At 45.2% G+C, this 16,401-nt stretch overlaps 1 protein-coding gene across 5 annotated transcripts in view; it reads left to right on the forward strand.

Annotated features, from left to right (window-relative positions):
- The first annotated feature begins 2,958 nt into the window (after positions 1-2,958).
- dnmt3aa (DNA (cytosine-5-)-methyltransferase 3 alpha a) overlaps positions 2,959-16,401 on the forward strand; it is a 57,629-nt gene continuing 44,186 nt past the window's right edge. For 4 of the 5 annotated variants that reach the window (XM_080791259.1, XM_080791261.1, XM_080791262.1 and 1 more), the window contains exons 1-3: positions 2,959-3,072; positions 4,943-5,202; positions 13,558-13,668. In XM_080791259.1, coding sequence (XP_080647385.1) covers positions 5,134-5,202; positions 13,558-13,668 — 180 coding nt within the window. In that variant the 5' untranslated portion in view covers positions 2,959-3,072; positions 4,943-5,133. Of the gene's footprint in view, positions 3,073-3,127; positions 3,281-4,942; positions 5,203-13,557; positions 13,669-16,401 lie in introns of those variants that run through there. The other variant, XM_080791260.1, reaches the window with a different exon arrangement.

A 16,401-nucleotide genomic window follows, 5' to 3' on the forward strand; every position in this document is an offset into this window, starting at 1 on the left:
CCATTGTGTCTTCTGTGAGTGCTGTTCTTTTAGGAATTTAAAACCTTGGCACACAAACATAACATGTACAGGATATTGACAGCACAATTTTCACATTACTACAGTACCAAGATACAAGGCGTATACCATGAAGGTTTGGGTTTGATTACTGCTTATTTTAATCTCCGCCAGGCCAGACTAGTAAGAGAAAATGTTTTTGCCCCAGTCCATATATGTCTTGTCTGTTTGTCTGTTTGTTTGTGTATCTTTGGTTGCTTTTATAAACAGCTAGATTCTGACTGAACACAAACATTAAATGCCATTGACAATGAATGTAGAATTTACGTCATATGTGTCTGAGCAAATCAGCTGGGTATGTCGGTGGCCACCCTTGGCCAATAAGGGACCACCATTCTTGATGATGATGTACGATGATTAGAGCGCCCCTCACTTCACACAGGTGTGATTTTCTTTTATTCATATTCCATTCTGATTGGCTATGATTGCCTTCCAAAGTTGGAGGGCCCTAGGTAGCCAGCCTGGCAGTGATTTGAATACAGACAAATAATGTGAATGGTTGGATGGGATGGTGAGATGGTTCACCAGACTATAACTATTCGTATAGCTCCGTCCACGTATACTGTCATATACCACAAAAATATTATAAACATTACTTATAAAATTAACTTTTTGCAGATTGGTGATTTTGGACATTGTTTTCTTAATTTCTATCCCACGATTTTGCAACCCATTTTTTCCACTGCAGCAGAACCGAATAGTTCTGATGATCCTCATGGGGGCTACCCGCAGCCCCACAGCCCCGCCTCCCCGCAGCCCCCCCCCCCCCCCCCCCCGGTGGAAAAAAATAAGTTGATGTTTTCACTGGTACTTTGGGTAGGCTACAGAATTGCGTTGGGGGGGACTATCGCCGCCGCGGATTTATTTATTTCCCAAATGGTCTAAAATTGAGTTATTTAGCATACTTTTACCAATGAATTAGCCTATACACAGCTCTTCACAGACGGCACAGAGACAGCAGTCACTCCGCTGAATGTGTCAGTGTTGCTGCCTTACACACCCGCCGCCTATGGGCACTGTACTGTAGGCATATAATACCTGGCTAGGTGAAAACAAAAGAAACCCGATTAGCATTTGAGTACTTTTAACACCTCTGAACAGCCGGCGGAATTGACAGAGTCACAGAGTGTCAATAATTCCCAGAAAATCTGTAATGTTAATATAAAATGTCCACGAAAATCCTCATGGGGGCTAAAAGGGGCTATTTAATTCTTCATGGGGGCTATAGCCCCATAGCCCCCACAGACTCGACGTGGCTGCACTGCAGTGTCTAATGTAATCCTGAGCGCTACACTTCCTCTGCCAACCTGGGGGGGCAGTGGACTGACCTCATGCTCCCTTCTATGCATGAGGAGTCCAAGCTGCTTCTTTTCACCTGACAGGGGGGGAGTTTCCCCAGTTGGACGTAGCGCGTGGAAGGAACACCTTATTCCAACCAGTTCCTTTCCCCTCCATCTGGTGCCCCAGCTGGCCAGGGGGAGGTATAGTTTAGAGGTGATAACATTTTAAATAGTTATCTTTACTACTCAGGCAATAACTAACCTATACACAAAGGTACTTCCTGGACACTGATAATCTTAATGGACTGCAAAATTCAACTGATTTGCCATATGACAGACAGGCAATGGCATAGCATAGTCTAGTAGTGGCTTCATACTAAACCCTTTAAAAATGTAATGTTTCGGCAGTCTTCATCTTCACCAATACTGGTTGCAAGACCCACATTATTATATTATTGTATGGAATCTGAGAAGGTTACTATGGACTCAACCGTCCTCATTAGTATGGATGAGTTGTTCTCTCATGTTTCCCATGGGGCTCCTTCAGAGGTCATGCTCTGTGTGTGATGGTGGGGCAGGGGCGGAGAGCGTACTATAGACTGGAGAAAGTTCTTTGAGGTTCTCTGTTGTTTGTGACCTTCTGGACCACCATAAATAACTCCAGAGTTGCATGCACACACCACTGGCCAAACAATGGTTAGACTCATATTTTTATTCTCAAAACCTGAGTTAGGCTATTTTGAATCCTGAGACCTAAAACTCATTGAAACCAACCCAGAAAAACAGGTGCATGATTTTAGGATGGAACTCATATAGATGATAACTATATTAACATAACATAAGATGTGCGCGTGCGCACACACACACACACACACACACACACACACACGCACGGGCGCACACACACACACGCACAATATTTCTCAGGCTAGAGGTCCCTGGCTCCCTGCCCTGCATGGCCAGCTTGTGCCCTGTTCCATCTATGTCACATTAAATATTATTGCGTATACACCCCCCCTAATATTTAATGACGAACCTCTTTCACTAAATACATCTAAATATAGGCTACTTCACCTGGTTTGAGTTTGATCTGAATATCACTGATTCTCCACGTGGGGTCCAGGGAGGGACCCTCAGGGGACCTTGAGGGGGTTCCAACCTTAGAGTATATTCCAACTTCCAACTTCCCAGCAAAATGGCCGGAACACTTTAGCATAAAAAAGTGGAAAATAAAATAATAATAAAAGGCTTGTAGCTATTTAAAAAAATATATAATGTTTTCCACATTAATTAGCAACGATTGGAAGGCTATTATATTAAATTACTTAGCCTATATACAAATGCTACTCTGATCATTTTATTATATATATATATATATATATATATATATATATATATATATATGAACGATCACAACTGCATGCAACCTTTTGGATCGGCTATTTTCGAAAAGAAATAGGCCTATAGAAGACAAATCTCTTATGTATGGGCTGGGCAAATTAAGTAGCAATGTGGGGCTTTTCATATTTAAAATAAGCTCTAAATCTCTATGTGAGAGACTCTAGGACCCCGCGGAAATTTCTTTTTTTTTCCGGTGCGCGGCGGCCTCTCCTCTGCGGCTCGGTGGTTGGAGCAGGCCGGTGTGAGCTGAGCAGTAGCGGACTGACAAGTCACACACAGCCGGTAGAGAGCGGAGAGAGGGTCCGGGCCCTGCTGGAACACACAGGACAACACGGTAACTATAAAACAAACACGTCCTTGCTTTGCTTCCACCTGATTCCACCACAACGCACCACCGCGGTTTGACCGACGGCGACATTACGCACGAACAAGTCGGCGCTTGCGCGCTATTCCAGTCCCGGAGCCACATTTACAACGGCGGGGCTCCGTTTGAGCAAGAAAAGATGTATTCGTGAATACGGAGCGCTTTAAACGCGGACACGGTGAGTGAACTTGAGGACTTCTTTGTACAGTAGAGGCCTATTAAGGGGGAGGGGGGGCGGGCCGGGCATGGCATGGCAACTCAGCGCGTCTCCTGTGTGTGTTTTTTAGCAGCAGACATGCGGAGCGGTGCGTCCATCTGACGGAACATACAGCTGGCTGTCTGCCACCACATGATGCCCCCCGCAGCCTAGTGTACAAACTACACACAGAGCAGTGTATCTCTCTCTCCCTCTCTCTCTCTCTCTCTCCCCCACACACACACACGCGCGCGCGGTACCGTCGCCGCGGCGACGTCACGGGAGCGCGCCTAATGGGGGTGAACGGGTTCGTTCGTCTGTGGACGAAAGAGGAGAGACGCGCGCTCGTGCTTTTTACCTGACCCAATATAATCTGTCGTCGCCGTTCGAGACAACAGCACTCAGCACATATATTATAATGTACCCCCCCCCACACACACACACACACACACACACACACACACACACACACACACAGACAGACAGGCAGACAGTTTATATGCCATTATAGGCCGTTCAGTAAGGCCGCGTGTGGTCGCTGTACATTGATTTCCTCGTAGCTTTGCAGTTTGTCCTCCTATATCTTTCCCTCTGCGCAACGGTATCTCCTCCCACTAGTGCTGCTGCCTTTAATTTTGGCATGCACATTCGAGCGGTTGAAATAACATATGTGCACACAATATACAGTGGGCTGTTATCCGAGTTCCATGTGTGCGTGTGTGATTGTAAAAGTCTATACGTTTGGCCTACATAATCTACTCTCCAGCGACCTGAGCTTTCATTTGGCTCTGGCCGTGGGCTGGAAGCTCTGGGGGGGTGTGGTGGATACTGTACACCCGTGTCCTCCACACTATTCCATCAGCAACCCTGCCCTACTGTCCATTGTTAGTAGGTGACGTAGTGTGTAATAGGCTATACATCCTGAGTCAACCCATGGAGAGACTGGGACCCAGGGACATGTTCTGAGCTCCAGTCAAACACAATGAACACACTTAGCTTTTTCCTGCTGTATATCAGTCAAATCTTGTCCATACTGCTGTGCTGCTGAAACAGATCCTGACATCCACGAGATTCTTTTGAAGAATCCTGTGTGTATGATGAAAGGTTGTGTGTGTGTGTGTGTGTGTGTGTGTGTGTGTGTGTGTGTGTGTGTGTGTGTGTGTGTGTGTGTGTGTGTGTGTGTGTGTGTGTGTGTGTGTGTGTGTGTGTGTGTGTGTGTGTGTGTGTGTGTGTGTGTGTGTGTGTGTGTGTGTGTGTGTGCGCGCTCGCTCGCTCGCTCGCAGGCATGCATGTGGGTGTGCACGTGTGTGTATAAACCTGTCATCGCTTGGAAGTGGAGTATTTGCCGTTCTGCATGAGCAGAAATACCATTCATCACACACACAGACACACACACCTGTTCCACAGACTCAAACCGCAGGCGTGCGTGTGTGTGTGCGCTTGCGTGCGTGCGTACGTGCGTTTATAAGAGAGAAAACTGTATGTGTGTGTGTGTGTGTGTGTGTGTGTGTGTGTTGCCATAGACACATTCTCCACAAACAGAATACATTTTCCTCAAACTTGTCTGCGCGTGCATGCGTGCATGTGTGTAGGAGGTATGTCTCACTCAAGGTGTTTTTTTTTCTTTTTCTTTCTGTCCCTCAGGAGAGAAGCAGAACTGACTGACAGACAGGTAGACACGCGGAAAGACAGACGGACTGAATGAAGTCACACCTGGTGCCGCTGGGGGCCTGGTCCATGTTTTGAATCGCCTTTTCTTTTCTTTTCGTTTCTTTTTTTGATGGGGGGTTGCTTCTTGCTTCCGAAAGATTGTTTGTGCCCAGGAGCTTCCTGCCATGCCGTCCAACAGCCCCACAGCCGCTGATCCATCCCAGACACCAGAGAATGACACCTCCAATGAACCGGTGAGAGAGAGAGAGGGACATGCTTTTGGAATCCTTTCAATTGTTACCCGTATTGTGTCTTCTAGTACATGTACACCACACTGTAAAATCCTGTCTTAACACTGTAGCCTTCTCATGATGACCTAAATTAAAGATCGCAAGGGTTTAGCTCGAACCAACGTTGAGCGGAGGGATTGAGGGAAGTAGGAAAGGATGGGGCGAAGAAATGTGACACGCAAGGTCATGAACCAGATCTAAAATAGTATGACTTTGCCAATAGACGCTCACAGTCTAGCAAGCAGAGTCGTTGGCTCCTCCCGAGAAAGAGTTTATTTTAGGTGACATACATAGAGAGGCTTGTCCTGAAAGCGTGCATATTTCTATGTGTGCACTGCATGCGTGCATGCATGTGTGCGGTGTGTGTGCACACATGTTTTTGTGCATGCCGCACAGTGTGTAATTATTAAACTAATAGTTATTTATTTACATTTAGTAACCGGCCTCTTTGCATTCCATAGTCACCTGCTCACAGTACAGGTGGATCTTTTCTAGCATGAAGCGGTCAGACACACGCACGCACGCACGCACGCACGCGCACACACACACACACACACACACACACACACACACACACTTGAGGTGAAAAATGGGCCCTTTCATTTGCACCCCTAGAGCCCGATGCAGTGCTCATAAATCTAGGGAAAGTCTGAAACCAATTCTGTAGCAGCGGCTATATAAAGACCTGCCATGCACACACACACACACACACACACACACACACACACACACACACACACACACACATATTCCAACAGGTACATTTTCTCTGTCATCATGAGACCATTAAGTTAGTTCTTTCCCCATAGATGTTGATGTACCTCTTTAATCAGTGTTGGAAATACACTGTGGCTTTCGGGGGAGACCTAGTTTTGGGGGGTAGGGGCCTGGAGGTCAGTGGCGCCGTTGGGACGTAAAAAGTGCAGGTCATGACATAGCTACAGCCAGCATACAAAGATCGATGAATTGTTCTTAGCTTGTCTGACACCTTGATGAGACTGAGAGAGCAGCTGCTATTACTGACATAGAACAGCTTCCCTCCCAAATACGAGTTATGTCTTCATTGTTTAATTCGCCATTTTAATAACCAATCCTGGTCTCTAAACTACCTCCCCCTGGCCAGCCGGGGCGCCTGATAGAGGGGAAAAGAACTGGTCAGAATAACGTGTTCCTTTCACACGCTACATCCGGCCGGGGAAATTCCCCCCTGTCAGATGAAAAGAAGCAGCTTGGACTCCTCATGCATAGAAGGAAGCATGAGGTCAGTCCGCTTCCCCCCCCAGATTGGCAGAGGAAGTGTAGCGCCCAGGATTACATTCGATAATTGACACTGGGTGAAATAAACTGGGTTGCAAAATTGTGGGATAAAAATTATAACAAAAGACAAGTGATCACGACATTAAGGATTTTCATGAAACCGAACGATGATCGTGGCGTGGTGGTTCTTCAAAGGTTAGTAAAAACTAGGCAGTCAACGGGGCATTGCGATTTATTAATCTTGCAGTCAAACTGTTAAATGTACACAGACAATATTATTGGAAAGTAACATTACTTTAATGTAGAAGGGAGTTCCAGCCGCGCCTCTAGCCTATAGCAGGCCAGTCTGTTGCATCTCAGGAGCAGGACAGATAACATGCAAACAAGAAGGCACTGGAGCAGCTCAGACGATTTAGGCCCTTGGTTTATTATAACAGGGTGCAGGTAAAAAATGTTTCGATGTGTAAGTTACATCTTTGTCAGGTCATAGCCCGAGGGGGCAACACAGTAAGGCTTAAGTACACACATGGTGCAGGGGGCAGGCCCTTAGTTAACCAATGTCACACAGCCAACAATCATTAGTTCATACATATTTTTCACGTGGAACCTACAAGTGAGGAATTATCCAGACGAAAGTTAAAGTGCATTGAGACTATACATATACAGACTATAAATACACAGGTGTAGGAAGTATAGTACAAAAATAGAACAATATTTGGTATAAGAGAAAGCTGTCAAGTTCATATTTCATATTTAAGTAAGGACATTACTTTAAATTTGTAATATGAGGCCTGGGCCGTGGCTCAGCCGTCCAGGCACCTCGGCTGGTAATCCAGCCTGGCAGTGTGCCGAGGGTTCGACTCCCGATCCCGACGGCCTTTACTGTATATAAAAAAATTAAATAAAGGCGAAAGACACAAAAATAAAATAAAAAATAGTAATATCCATCCATCTTCAACCACTTATGCGCCCTCTACCGATATTGATGTCAGACTTTGGTACTCTATTGAAAAGAATACAAGAATGCTCGCCCCAAAACACACTCGTCCCGGGTCAAATTCGGCGACTTTGAAACAGTCACTACCAGATATTCTTAAAAGTAACCTAAAAAACTATGCCTAAAGTTAATGATATTCCTAAACGTAACCTCAGTAAAACTATGCCTATGAATTGGGGCAAGCGTTCTGGTGACCATTGGAACCACATGGAACCACGTGCCCCCTCCCATATACATGAAACCACGTGCCCCTCCCATATACATGAAACCACGTGCCCCCTCCCATATACATGAAACCACGTGCCCCCTCCCATATACATGAAACCACGTGCCCCCTCCCATATACATGAAACCACGTGCCCCCTCCCATATACATGAAACCACGTGCCCCCTCCCATATACATGAAATCCCCTGCCGCTTATTTACACCTTCCAGTGAGGAGCTTCAGGAAAACTTAGCGTGTGTGTAGTAGGGCTGTCAAATTAATATCGAAACATCCAATAATCGTGATATCAAAAAACAATTGCCGGCCTTTGGTCCGCTCACTTCTAGCGCCACACGTCGACAATCGGAAGAAGCCTTTATTCTGCCCTTCACAACTAGTAGCAGATAGCCCCACATCGTAGACACACGCACACTCAGGGTAAACTGTATGTGTAGTACTGTACTGTAGTTTACAGTATGTAACAGGGTATCTGCATGTTTAGGCAAGTCAAATTTAACTTTTTAAATACCTTATATTTAATAGTGTGAGCTTGTGAGCTCTGTCGAAGCTGCAGGTAGTTTTGGCAAGTGTGGTCATTATAAAGTGTTTGAATTGTCAACCACTGCTGTAAAACAAAATTGGACAATGAAGTTTGACAGTCAGGACCAGTTGCTTATGTTAACCAGGTTGCTTGTGCTTGCTCTAAGCACAAAATCTGGCAACCCTGGGCAAGGTATGGTGTTGTTTCAAAGACCTGACAACCCTGTTTGATTTGGTGGTGATCCTAGTCACACGACGGCAGTAGGCAGTCATGCTGCTGGCATCATGAATAAATACAATATTTTGTGCAATTTGCTGTGCAACGTGTGGAATCGGATATGTGTGTCATTTTAACAAATACTGTACACCGTTTTGAAAATACTGCCTTATATAATAATAATACCTGACGATCATGTTTTAGGGTGGGGAAAAATCACAGCACTCCATCTTTAAACCACAATATGCACACAAACAAAGATGTGTAAGTTAAACTAAAGCAATAAGCCGCAAGTGGTCTCAGGTTACCGTGGATTTTATAATGGGTGAGAGGCGTGGTGAGACACGAGCGTAGCGAGTGTAAGTGTATCCAACCCACAGTATAGAATGAATTCTATACTGACCATATATGGAGCGTGTCTTGAGTGGTCACATCAACATATGGAATGTCAGAACAGGATGGACGGGTGGGGAGGGACCTGTTCTGACATGTCAGAACAGGTCAGCTCCATATATGGACTGGAGATCTAAGGGTTTGAGGTCAGATGTAGAGTTGCTGACCGACCCCATATATGCAGATCTAGGTGATGATCCAGTCTTCTCCATGTATGGTTATCCAGGGTTAGATGAGGTCAGTGTTGTGTTCTTCACGACGCGTGATGTCATGGAGATCTAAGGGTCTCCATGATGTCACATGATGTCATGAGATGTCAAGAGGTAGTAAATGCGACCTACTGTCGCAATTAATTTCTTCTGCTTTCTGTGCGGCTCGACACAGCAAAATACTTTCACTTTCAATACTACAGACATGCTGCTTACAGACCTTGGGAGAGGGGCGAGGTGTCACGTGACTGTAAGTAGCCAATCACAGGGCTCAGTCACAGCGTGTCTACATGTAACATGGGTCGCATCGGTCGCTTCAGATCCTAAAGCTGCGTTCAGACCTGAATATTTATATATATTTGTTTCCAGTCACGCCGATCGCTTCTCGTCTTTGCATTGACTTTGTATGTAATCGCGCCGCTCTAGTCTGAAGTCTGAACGCACCTTAAGAGGAATGTAAATAAAGATACATTGAGTAGGCCTGTCTGCCACTCAATGTTTTATAATGACAGTCTTTGATACACTGCTGTGTAGGCTACGTTAAATGCGTGCGGGAATCAACCACTTTCCATCTAAACCAGCGGAAACACTTTCCTGTTCATAACATAACCAAAAACAGCAACTGTGATTCAAACAATCTTCAAGGTCTATGTATACCATCAGTACATAAGAGTGAAAGTCTTGTGGATGGATGCAGGCTTTGTGTTTATCACATCTGTTGACATTTTCCCTCGTTTCTTCATTCACCAACCTGATCTTCAGAGAAAAGTATCTATTTAGCAGCCTACTGTGAGTAGCACCGTGGCTCCGGAGCCATGTGCCAACGTGGCAAAACAGTTCATAGTTGGAATAGCTACGATTTCTCTTATGAGCTTTTCAGACAGCCATCATATTTGTCCTTGATGGAGGTGTGCTCTGTGCTCAGGCTTACTGTAAGTCCACAATCAGCTCTTGCTGTCTTGTTGATGTTGAGGGCCAGGTTGTTTTCCTGGCACCCCCGCCAGCATTCTCATAGGACCTCCTCTTCTCCAGGGGGAGAGGGCAGCGTGTCGCATTGTGGATATGGCGTAAACATGCAATTTAATTTAATATTGTCTCTGATTGTCTCTGATTGTACTGTCATGTACTGGTAGAACAGCATTTTTTCCAGCAATTATAATAATTAGGTTTGTCATGTCCGTACCGTACAGGAGCAGATTAATACTTTTGGAGTGCCTGGAGCATGGACCAGACTTAGTGCCCCCAACACAAACCACCCCATGCAGAAGCAAACAAGTCGCAGTGTTTCAGGACAGCACCCTACTTTACCCAGACAAAATCAGTCTGTTTAGGTTCTATTTTCCAATCTAATCAAATTAGGACGGCTACAATACATACAGTATTTCCAGGACAAGTTATAATAACATATTATGCAATAATAATGAAATAGCATAATACAATCAATGAAGTAAAGAACAGAGCAATTCACACGCACACCAATGATCAACAGTAGTAACTATTAACTCAGTGATGCAAATAACCTGAATCCTGCATCCTTAAGCCCAAACCACACCAAAGGGTCAGGTTGGGACAAAACGGTTTATAAGGTAAACCACACCAATGCAACTCATGAGTTGGATTGGTGTGGTTTACTTTCAAAAGCATGAGAAAGAACGCAATCATGTCACCCTCCGAGGGTCCTGGGATGCAATACTATACTCAGTACTGTACTGTAACGTCTTTGAAGTAGGACTCATAAAATGTCCCTAGCTGGGACTCATCTAAAAGCCCGCCCCTGGGTCCCGGGAACCATTACATTGAAAACCTATTTACAATCTGATAATTTGATCACTCAGAAGCTTTTCTTTCTTTTCAAGTTGTGAAGACTGTAATAACGCCAGAGGTCTAGTGTCAACCTAGAACCATTCATATGTTGGCGAAGAAAACCATCTATTGTAAACGACTAAAAGGACCATTGAACGTAATTGTCTTTGGTAGTGAAGCGTTGGCTTTGAAACTGGCAGTCAATATGTTAAGGGTCCGGGTCCATTTCGTTTTTTTATACACGGACCACTCAGATCAAATTCTACATCCGGGGTCGATTCCGTCAACTGAAATAAATGTCGAAACCGGAACAAATTTCATGGGTCCATTATTGTTCGGGCCCTCATTTTGAACCTGTTACCTCTTGTAAGCTTGCGCTTGACAATTAGTGGCCAGCCCAGTGCACTCTCGTAGACATAACTGTACTGACCACCAGTTATAATAATATTCAAATATAATCGTGTCACTGGCAAACAAAACAACATCTTTTCAGGTGGTGGTCCGTGGCCAAATGTATATTCATTTGGGGACCCTTGACTTGAAAACAGTTTGAAAACCACTGTAGACCAAGGGAAAGTAGGTGAGGCTGAAAGAAGAGAGAGAGAGAGAGAGAGAGAGAGAGAGGGGAACTAGAGAGAGTCAGATAGGGATGGATGGATGGACGGATGGATGGATGGACGGCGAGAAGGAGAGAAACAGGACAGAGTGTCTGCTACTGCTGTTCACTCGTTCGGGAACCAGTCTCGTTGCTTGGCAACTGTGGTGGCCCAAAATAACCTGCCAGGAGACAGAAATAGCCCAGAGATATTTGGAAAGATTGGTGTGTGTGTGTGTGTGTGTGTGTGTGTGTGTGTGTGTGTGTGTGTGTGTGTGTGTGTGTGTGTGTGTGTGTGTGTGTGTGTGTGTGTGTGTGTGTGTGTGTGTGTGTGTGTGTGTGTGTGTGTGTGTGTGTGTGTGTGTGTGTGTGTGCGTGTTGCGTGCGTGCGTGCGACGAGCGTGAGCGCTTCAGCAGATATGGCCGAGTGCTTTTCAATCCGTTTCGCTGTATATTTGACTCAGTTGAACTAGATAGTGTTTACTTGACTCAGCTGTACTGTACAGCAGTGCTTCTCACAATGAGGTCCAGGGACCCTCAGCATTCCTTGAGGATAGACAAATAGACTGAGAATACACAAATAGAACGAAATTAACTGGTAAGTTTGTACCCGTAGAGTTTGTGTGTGTGTGTGTGTGTGTGTGTGTGCGTGTGTGTGTGTGTGTGTGTGTGTGTGTGTGTGTGTGTGTGTGTGTGTGTGTGTGAGAGTGTGAGAGAGTGTGTGCACGGCTGCACGGGCCTCGTGACACTAGCATACAGCCTGCTCACCAGGCACTAGGCAGCCAAAGCCAGTACCATGTAGCAGGTTGCTAGGCTGCCCATCAGGCGAGTGACATCACACCGTTTAGTCAGCATGGTGGCCCCGTTGGAGACGGTTGCTAAGCAGTTTCCGTGCCGTAGCAACCGTTCCACATGTCATGGTGAACAGTGGACGGCAGAAGGGAGGAGAGGAGAGGAGGGAAGAAAAAGATGGAGGGAAACGGATGGAGGAGGTGTTGGAAGGGAAATGGCAAGCGCGAGTGATGTGGATCAGGTTTAGTTTCAACCACCCCCAACCCCCACCTCCCCCGACCGCCCTTTTGTCTTTTTTTTTCTTCATTTTTTTTCTCCATTTACAGTGAGGGAGAGCAGAAAGCTGTGAGGGAGAGAGTCAGTGCGAGGGAGGAAGGCGCTTGTGTAATTCAATCTGAGGTCGAGTGAGGACACGTACTGTAGCTCCGGAGGCATGGAGGGAGGTCTTAATCACTTGGCCATCGGCGGGCCACCGCCGGATCAATTATGTTCAAGGCAGCGCAGCCCAAGGGCACCTTTTTGAGTCTGCGTTTACTGTACTGCCCTGTACTTCCTGCAGCAGCCTGCCCGGGATGCACAGAACATTCTGTGCATTCTGTGTTTAGACACTCTATACTTAGTAACAAGCGCCTGGGTTGAAACTGTCCCTCTATCTATACCAAATCTCTTTGCTGTCAATAGCCGATCTACAAGATCACAACCTGAGCTTGGCTTGAGCTTGGCTATTTTTGGCAAACGTTCCCCCAGAATAAGGATGCTGGGGCTCAAGTGGTTACCGTAATGTAACTCTTGAGTGTTAACACTTAAAGTGATGACAGAAATAAGAAGTAAAGTACTAAGTAGTAATACGTAATAAATACGTATTTAAATCAGCCTGCTTGTTCAAAATTGCAGATCAGCAATTTTTGGCAAAGATATTTAGTGTAGAGGGAAAAGGGGACAGGCCTATTATAGACCCCTGGGGGACTCATTTCAACAAAGTATATAGGGTTTAACCCATTTAGACCACCTATGCGTTATACCTTTCATGCCGAGGAGTGAAATGTAAGCCTTATATTCTTGTGAGACTAGCCATGACAGGCAATGTTCAGACTGTTCAGTACTGATTGAACTGTAGTAAATAAATACAGTATTTGTCATTTTAATTGTGCTCCTAATGGCCCATTGTATTGGACAGTTGGACACGTTGTTATTTGTCACATTTGTCACCGGACAGCAGTTGCCGGCCGTATTTGTTTTGTAACAGCAATGTCGCTTTTATAAGATGCATTATTGGCCTCATGTCTGATCTGTGCTGTGTGTAATAACAGAGTGAAGACGGAGTGGACCATGACAGTCCAGAGGAGGGGACGCCGGCGGCCAGCCCCCCAGCCCCACGCAGAGTGGGCCGTCCAGGCAGGAAACGCAAGCAGCTGCTTCCTGTGAGTAATGTCATTATAGGCTGGTGGCCAAGAGCTTAGACTGGCCACTCACTACCTAATGGTTTATTCTACAGCAGATTGATTGACCCCACACACACACACACACACGCACACACACACACACACACACACACACACACACACACACACACACACACACACACACACAAAATACCAACCACAGTTTTTAATGTTGTTTACCCAGGCAATATATGCTAAGCATGTATGTGCTTTTTCAGTAATGTACTCTTTCACACTCATATTCACACCCGTGAGCTGCCCAGCATTACAAACACAGCCTTGTTGGCAGAGTCATGCTGGAGAAGTCGAGGGTTAAGTGCCAGTTTTTAGAGCAAAGAGAAAGTGTTAGGTCTTTGCCTCTAGCCTCCCCCATCCACGTTTTCCCACCAGTCTGGGAATTTGAACCAGTGACCTTCTAGTCACAGGCCTGTTTCTCTAACCCTTAGGTTTTGTTTTTGGGGATAAAAATTTCACTTAAATGACGCTCTATTTCTCAGCTGCATTCCATTATAACCTGGCCAGACCTGTTCAAAGCTCTGACATGAAGGACTGCTGTTTTAATGGAATCTGTCTCACATTAGGTGACAAAGATTTGAACATTGAGCTGCATTAAACTGGTATCTATAGTTTTGCAGAAATAAGCAACTGTGATCAATGAAGCGGTTCATTATTATTGTGTGTGCGCTTATTGCTTCTTGTTCTTCTCACAACAGAGACTTAACCACTTAAACCCTATGTGCTTAGTTGACTGGACTGGAGTCCCCCTAAGCTCCCTTCTGTTTTTGCTAAAAATAGCAGATCTACAAGCTCACAATGCATTGCATTGCAATGTGTTGTGAGCTTGCAGATTGTTCAGAATGTTCTACGCCAGAATAGGGACACTAGGGTTCATGTGGTTAAGTGCTTACTGTAAATGGAGTTTTGCTTTCTTTGCCAGCCGTCTAATCAATGCAGATGTAGTCCAAACCACAGACGGATCCAGCAAGCATACAGTGCTATAGGAAATGAAGAGCTAATTGAGACAAGGCGTTCGTGTCCTGAGACCCAAATTCTGTTTGCTATCCTCTTTTTCCCTCATAATTCTTTCTCGCTTTCTCTCAAACATTTGTGTGTGTGTGTGTGTGTGTGTGTGTGTGTGTGTGTGTGTGTGTGTGTGTGTGTGTGTGCGGCTGTGCACGCACGCATGCATGCATGCGTGACTTGCGTGTGCTGAGCTGTGTTGTCTAATCCAAGTGGGTCTATACAGCTGATCAAACACAGGTCTAGATAAGCAAGTACAGTATACAGAGTTAACCTGCGACCATGCACACGCGCATGCATGCGTACAGTATGTTTGATTTACAGCAGGTCTGTTGATGCTTTGATGTTTAAACTGACGAGGCAGGCAGGGTTAATGGGGTCTCTGTCATACACACATGCACGTACACACACACACACACACACACACACACACACACACACACACACACACACACACACACACACACACACACACACACACACACACACACACACACACACACACACGTCTAGATGGAGGGTTTCCTATCACATTATCATAATCCGTTTATATGGATTGTGGAAAAGAGACAGCTACCAGATGGAAACTAATCCCGATAGTTGATTTAACTCTGAGGGCTCTATCTCATACTCTGTGCAAAAAGGTGTCATCGTTAGTTTACTATACCAACACAGTTGCCATTTTCACAATCTTTGCCCACATTCTTTGTACCAAAATGTACTTGTATTGGTGCTATCCGTGCGCCCATGGGTGTGGTCAGGCAAATTGTTGACGCATTGCTATCTTAGGGGGGTGAAAAAAGTCAGAGAGCAGAGAGCTTTAGACAAGCTAAAACCTCCTCTAATGACTGGAGCAGTCCCATTGAAGGATTTCCCCTCTTTAGAGAGTGCATCATTATTCAGAGTAAGATGTGCGTGTGCCCACGTACACTCTGGCCACACATGACTGACGTTCAACATGGTACTGTAAAGAACATTACAGAGAGACTCAACATTGTGGTTTCAAAAAAGCATTAATGATCTGGGCCATGTATTGCATTTGGTGGCACCAAAATTGGTAGAAACGGCAGTTAAAAGAACAGTGGAATGGTAGACACTGCTGTGCATCTTTCAGCTCAACTGAGACAAACAAGGCAACATTTTGTTTTTAAATCTTTAAATGGGTCTTCTAAATGTATATGTTCCTTCCAGATCACTGAGGTCAGCTGGCCAATTGCTGCTTGTCGTCCCTAAGACGTGGCTTAAGCAAAGAGGGCTACGAGCCTTCTCAGTTTATTGCTCCCAAAATGTGGAACCAGCTACCTAACCATGTCAGGCTGGCTCCAACATTACCTGTTTTTAAAACCCATCTTAAAACAATTTTTTATTCTTTGGCTTTTAAACCATGATTGATTTTGTATTGTCTGTTCTCCTTGTGTTGCATTGTATTTTTATTTATTGTTATGCCTAGTGCCTACTGTACAGCACTCTGTTGTTTTTAAATGTGCTTATGAATGAAGTTGGATTGGATTGGAAGACAAATGTGCTCCTCGGAGCCAGGCCAGGTAGGTTGTTGTGGGCCAGCAATGAAACGATGGATAACATTAGCTGTTCTCACACACACACACACACACACACACACACACACACACACACACACACACACACACACACACACACACACACACACACACACACACACACACACACACA

The sequence above is a fragment of the Protomyctophum bolini genome (genome assembly GCF_963924005.1).
Source record: "Protomyctophum bolini genome assembly, chromosome: 19".
NCBI classification, from domain to species: domain Eukaryota; kingdom Metazoa; phylum Chordata; class Actinopteri; order Myctophiformes; family Myctophidae; genus Protomyctophum; species Protomyctophum bolini.